Source organism: Nannospalax galili, unplaced genomic scaffold (genome assembly GCF_000622305.1).
Source record: "Nannospalax galili isolate Female #2095 unplaced genomic scaffold, S.galili_v1.0 scaffold634, whole genome shotgun sequence".
Lineage (NCBI taxonomy): Eukaryota > Metazoa > Chordata > Mammalia > Rodentia > Spalacidae > Nannospalax > Nannospalax galili.
The window spans coordinates 2,435,511-2,441,676 of record NW_008336853.1 but is presented as its reverse complement, the minus strand read 5'-3'; the positions used below and the strand labels follow the sequence as shown (position 1 = coordinate 2,441,676).

Sequence of the window (6,166 nt, the reverse complement as noted above, 5' to 3'; positions counted from 1 at the left end):
AAATAAAATAGAAGTGGATAAAAATAAAATCAATAACCACAGTTTTCCTGGAGCCTACCTTCAAAGACATTATTATAGAAGAACCGAGGATAACCATGTGCTAAGGAGCTTAATACAGGGTAGAGAAGAGAGCCGGGAGGAGCCCAGGAGGCAAAAGCACCTCTGCCCTCCCCAAACCTGCCTTCTTTCATGTCCCCAAACCTTCAGAAGTGATGGGTGGTGGGAGCTGAGCTGGGGAATCTGGGGCGGTGGTGAGGGGATGGGGAGGTGAAGGAGCCACTTCTGCTTACACTAGCAGTTAGCCCTGACCCAGGGGCTCCCAGAGGACACCAGTGCACCATCACCTTGCAGTTACTAGATGTAGTAACTCCAATTCCTGAAGGAGTAGGAAGCAGTAAGCTCACCCAGGCCACAGTGCCTGCACAGAGGGGCAAGGAGGACCCTTGCTCCCGACACTAGGTGTCAAAAAGGAAACTGGGACGCATGTCTCCCCATTAAGAAGTGTACATAGGAGTGTCCCTTCTGTTATGTGAAAGGATTCTCGGAACAGATGCCCAATGTGCAGGCCTAAGGAATCCCAAAACAACTTGGGGTTTGGTGGGAAGGACACAAATGGTGACATGAAGTGGGTGGGTGCTCTGAAGAGGGGACAATGGGGGTCAGAGAGAAGGAAGAGGGGGAAGAAGAGGTAGGAGAGGAGGAGGATGTAAAGGAGGAGGAGGGGGAGGGAGAGGAGAAGGAGGGAGGGGATGGGAAGGAGGAGGAGGGGGAAGAATGGGGGGTGGACGGCCAGTGCTTTGTGAAGCTGCACTACTAATCTTGACCAGAAGAGGGCAGAACTACTGCAATGAGGACGATGAACACATTGATGTTTCTCGGTCCTTTGCAGACACTGTACTCCATTTCCTGTGTTGGGAGGGTTTAACTGTCCGGAAGCGGAAGTCTCTTTCTCTTCCGTTCTTTTCGGTGCTATCCGCTGTGAGTACGCAGGGAAGGGGGATTAATCCGAGGCCATCCGCGGCCGGGTGGGGTGTGGGGATCTCTAGTTTGCGACGAGAGGTGCGAGGTGAGGAGGAGGGAGCGGGGTGAAGGCCGGGGCCGCCATCGCGCTAACGCGGAGCACTGTTCCCCGCAGGGCCGTCGCGAGCTCCGATCGCCCGTCGCCATGGTGAGTCCGGGGCGCGGATGGACCGGCCTTGCCGGGTTCTGCAGGGCCGCTCGAGTGCTGTGTACCCGGCGCTGATTCCCTGGTGCTTCTGTTTTGCAGCCTCGGAAAATTGAGGAAATCAAGGACTTCCTGCTCACAGCCAGGCGAAAGGATGCCAAATGTGAGTGGTCTTGCCGGAGACTCGGAGGGAGCAGACCGGGCCTTGGGTTCGAGCGCGTGCCTGGCTTGGCACCCCTTGCGCCCCTACGGGAAGCCCGTCAGGCCTCTCTGAACCGGGTGGCCTAGGGCTGGCTTAGAGGTTGAGCGCCTTAGAAACTTTTATTGGGAAGGCCGGGCGTGGTGGTGCGGGCTTCTAATCCCACCACGCAGGAGGCAGAGGCTACGACAGGACAGCGAGATCCTGTCTTGACCACGTAAAAATAACCCAAAGCTGCTGCTATGTACGGTGGGATCGTTAGTTTTTTTAAATACTGTTTTTATGTGTATGAGTGTATTTCCTGCATGTATATAAGTGCATCCGTGTCGTGCAGTGCCTACGGAGGTCAAAAGAGAGCATCAGATCCCCTGGGACTGGAGTGACAGATGGTTGTTAGCCACCACGTGGGTGCTGGGGATCGAACCCAGGACCTCTGCAAGAGCAGCCAGTGCTCCTAACCGATTGCTGAGACGTCTCTCCACCCCCGATATTTAAATAATGAAAATCCAGCAAGTCCCATAAGCATTGAAATCAATATTGTGTGGTCTGTTCTGCATAGTGAATCGGACTACAGTCCTGTTCACAGCCAGCTTTATCATTAAATAAATGCTTTAGCATCTGCTTGGAATAATTCCCAATTGAAAGTAATCATAAACAGCCAGCCTGGTGGCCCATGCCTGGTTAATCTCAGCACCCAGCAGGCTAAGGCAGGAGGATCAGGAGTTCAAGGCCATCTCTGAGCTACATCTTGAGACCCTGTTTCAGAAATTCAGAATAGGGCATAAGGATGTAGCTCAGCTTGTGGAGTACTTACTAAGCATGCATGATACCATGGATTCCGTTCCCCTGCACCCCATTAAGTGGGTTTTGGAGTCAGGTATGGTGTAACAGGATTTTAATCCCAGCACTTGGAAGGTAGAGACGGGATCAGGAATTCCAGATGGCCACAGGCTTCATCCCCTGAACTTAAGGCCAATTTTCAAAGAAAGGGGCCTGGTTGCTGGGCATAGTGGCACACGCCCTCAGGAGGCAGAGGCAGGCAGATCTCTGTGAGAAAGGGGCTGGAGGGATGACTCGGTTAAGAGCACTCACTGCTCTTGCAGAGGACCAGGCTCAAAACTGTAACTGCAAGGCACATACGGTATACATACATGCAGGCAGAACACTCGTACTTATTTCAGTCTTTTTGAGTCAGGGTCTTCCTATAGCACCAGCTAGCCTAGAACTCATTATGTAGACCAGGCTGGCCTCAAACTCACAAAGGCCTGAGCCACTACCCTGGCTAGAACACTCGTCCATTTAAAAAAGAAAGGTTCAAAGTGTCAGCTGCTGCACTTTTTGTGGGTTTTGGTTGGGGGGGGGGGGCAGTATTGCCTTCGTTATATAAAACATACACCCATAAGTACAGTGTCCACAAAGACCAGAAAAGGGTGCCAGATTCCGTGGAACTGGAGTTAACAGACTATTGTAAGCTGCCATGTGGGTGCTGGGAATTGAACTCAGATCCTCTGCAAGAACAGCCAGTGCTCATAACCACTGAGCCATGTCTCCAGCCCCAATGTGTAATGAATGTTTTTGCCTACATGTTTTGAGTGTACCACGTGTGTGCCAACACAAGGAGGTCAGAGGTCAGAAGAGGGTATTGGATCTCCTGGAATTGGAGTTAACGGACAGTTGTTAGCCAGTTGGGTTCTGGGAACTGAATCTGGGTACTCCACAAGAACCACTAAGCCATTTCCACCTCTGGCTCCCAACAGGACTGTGCAGGTATCTTACCAGGTCTTTAACTGGTTAATACTACCAAATCTGTCATACTTATTTGAGGGTGTGTTTGCAAACCTGGTTTCAGATGGGTTTTGTTGGTTGGTTGGTTTTTAGAAACAGGGTCATGATTGTAAGCCTGATATTCAGAATGTATTCTGAGCTGACCTCAAACTCAGTGATTCTTCCCCAGCCTTCCAAATTCAGGGTTACTGCTGTGTGTTACCATTTCTTGTTCTTGTGTGTGTGTTCAATGCAAGTGCGTGTATGAGGGTCAGGACAATTTTAAGAGTAGGTTCTCCAGCTCAGGTCATCAGGCTTGGCAGCAAGCACCTGTCCCCACTTGGCCTAACCTCTTTGCTTTCTAAGTGTCACATGGGGCAAAGGATGGCCTTGAGTGCCTGCTTTCATCGAGTGCCAAGATGACAGGCATGTGCCACCACACCCGAGTCACGAGACTTTTCCTTGGGAATAAATATCCCACTGTGTGGGTGTACCACATTCTGTTCATGGTTGCAAATTTTGGCAACCATCAACCTGACTGTGCAATTACTGTATTTTCAGGGTTTATGGAGAAATGGAATTGCTATATCATGCTGTTGTGGTTGTCTTTAGAATTCATATTTGGGGCCAGGTGTGGCACAGGCCTTTAATCCCAGCACTCTGGAGGTGGAGGCAGGTGGCTCTCTGAGATTGAGGCCAGCCTCGGCTACATAGTGAATTCCAGCTGGGGCTGCAGGGAGACCCTGGCTCAAAAAGACAAAAAGAGAATTAATATTTGGGGTCTGGAGTTATAGCTCAGTTGATAGAATACTTGCCTAACATGGGTTTGATCCCCAGCACTGAATACAGTGGGTATGGTGATACATGATTATGGTCCCAGCACTTCGAGGTGGAGGCAAAAGGATCAGAGTTCGAGGTCATCCTCGGCCACACAATGAATTTGAGGTCTGCATGGGCTAGTGAGACCTGTCTCAGGAACACACACCCCAAAATAGAAATGGTGTCCAGCTTAATTTTCAGGAGTGCAGTAGCTTCCAGGGGCAACATGGTGTGTCAAATGTTAGGGTACTGAAATCCAGGCATCTGGTGCCAGGACAACTGGGCCTGAGCCCCAGTGCCGCCTTCTGTGACATGCCCTGTCAGGTCAGCAGCTACTGGCAGAGATGGATGTGGGTATTGGGAATACACGCCTGCCTCCTGCTGCCTCTGAGGTTAGGTGCCCGGGTTGAAGCTCTAGGCACTACTTTGATAGCTGAGTTGTTGGGAGTGTCTGAAGGCTTTCAAGTAAGTTGGAATAAGGGGTGATATTCGACTAGAACTAGATTCTGTACAGTTGGTTTGAGGTGCACATGGGAGTTGCATGAGCTGTGATCACAAGGTAAAATTAAGCAGTCAAGAACCAGGAGACAGACTGGAGGGGTGGCCCAGTGATTAAGAGCAGTAATTGCTCTTGCGGAGGACCTGAGTTTGGTTCCCAGCACCCACTAGTGCTCAGCCACCTGTAGCTCCAGCTCCAGGGGATCTGACACCCCCTTCTGGCCTCCAGATACCCTCACTTAAAATCACACAATTACAAAATAAAAATAATTTTTAAGAATTAAAAGAACCAGGAAACAGGTTCCATAACAATTTAATGGAAGCTTCCTTGCCCACTGGGTTGGGGTGTGCTGATGGGAGGGCTCCATGTCCCCCCAGTGTGTCTTCTCATGTGCAGAGAATTGGTTGCCAGGAACTGAATGCTGGGAAGTTACTGCTCCCCGCAGACAGCTCATTTCCTTTGGAGACTATTCTCCCTCTAAAGATGGTGGTGAAGTATGCTAGAAGGGAAGTACAGGTTCCCAGTACGGTCTAAATATTGAAGGACAGTACAGGGGGCAGGAGTGTGCTCAGCTGTCAGTGGTGACCAGCTGCAGTCAGTGTGACTGAAGCACATGGCCTGTGTGATTCTGCACAGTCTGGTCCTTAACGTTGGTCTCCTTGATAGCCGTCAAGATCAAGAAAAACAAGGATAATGTGAAGTTCAAAGTCCGCTGCAGCAGGTACCTCTACACCCTGGTCATCACAGACAAGGAGAAGGCAGAGAAGCTGAAGCAGTCCCTGCCCCCTGGTGAGTGTGTCCCCATGACTGCCAGCAGGGGTCCTAGTGCAGGGTCATCCCTGACTTAGGAAAGCCTCTGTGGTGCCTGCTCAGTGCTAAGAGGGCTTGTAATGCTCTGATACTGGAAGTAGCTGGGGCCCAGGATGTTTGTGGCTCATTTAACCCTGGGTGGCAGCCCAGTGATAATTCCCATGGAGAGGGCCTGGTGAAATCCAGCAACTCAAATAACATGGATCATCTTTGTATCTCTTTCCCTCCCTAGGTTTGGCAGTGAAGGAGCTGAAATGAACTTGGACTGTATTAAAAATCTTCAAAAGTCTTGTGTCCTCTGTCTTTTTTTAAAAAAAAAAAAATATATATATATATATATATTGTGTATGAGTGTATTGCCTGCCTGTATGTAAGTGCACCCATGGAGGTCAGATTCCCCTGGAGCTGGAGTTATAGATGGTTAGATGCCATATGGGTGCTGGGAATCAAACCGCAGGTCCTCTGGAGGAGCAGCCATTGCTGTTAACTGATAAGCTGTTTCTCCAGGCATCCCCACCCCGTCTGTGTGTGTGTTTGCCCACGTGAGAATGAAATAACTGCAGCTCAGGCCAGAAGAGGGTGTTGGGTGCCCTGGAACTGCGGTTTCAGGTGGTGGTTGGATGCCATGTGGGTACTGGGAACTGAACCTGGCACTAACCGCCGAACCATCTTTCTAGCCTTCTCTTTTGATGAGGAGGAAATGGTTGAAATATAGGAGGTGGATTCTGGTGCTACTTTTTTGCATCCCACATCTTGGGCCAGGATCTCCATGGGTAATAAAATTGGCCCTTTGGGGATAAATTGATGCAGTGGGAATAGGCTTTGGAAGAGCCGGCTGTTTATGGAAAGAAGCTGCTGTACACGTATTGAAAGTGGTCTCCATAGCATGGGTTGCCTGCCCGTGAGAATT

General features: G+C 50.2%; 1 protein-coding gene across 3 annotated transcripts; it reads left to right on the top strand.

Annotated features, from left to right (window-relative positions):
• Positions 1 to 865: 865 nt before the first annotated feature.
• On the top strand, positions 866 to 5,564 carry Rpl38 (ribosomal protein L38). Of its 3 annotated transcripts, none has more exons than XM_008831476.3 (5): positions 866 to 978; positions 1,136 to 1,168; positions 1,268 to 1,328; positions 5,113 to 5,235; positions 5,489 to 5,564. In XM_008831476.3, the coding sequence occupies exons 2-5, from the start codon at positions 1,166 to 1,168 to the stop codon at positions 5,512 to 5,514; spliced, it is 213 nt and encodes a 70-aa protein (XP_008829698.1). In that variant the 5' UTR covers positions 866 to 978; positions 1,136 to 1,165; the 3' UTR covers positions 5,515 to 5,564. The 3 variants fall into 3 exon arrangements, with proteins under 3 accessions (XP_008829698.1, XP_008829699.1, XP_029418588.1); XM_008831477.3 differs by having other exon boundaries at positions 971 to 1,059; XM_029562728.1 differs by lacking the exon at positions 866 to 978 and adding an exon at positions 992 to 1,066.
• The last annotated feature ends 602 nt before the right edge of the window (positions 5,565 to 6,166 follow it).

Excerpts from the sequence above, each read along its gene's own strand:
- Rpl38 (XM_008831476.3), top strand. Across the intron at positions 1,329-5,112 it reads CAGGCGAAAGGATGCCAAAT|CCGTCAAGATCAAGAAAAAC; the intron begins GTGAGTGGTCTT and ends TCTCCTTGATAG. Across the intron at positions 5,236-5,488 it reads GAAGCAGTCCCTGCCCCCTG|GTTTGGCAGTGAAGGAGCTG; the intron begins GTGAGTGTGTCC and ends TTCCCTCCCTAG.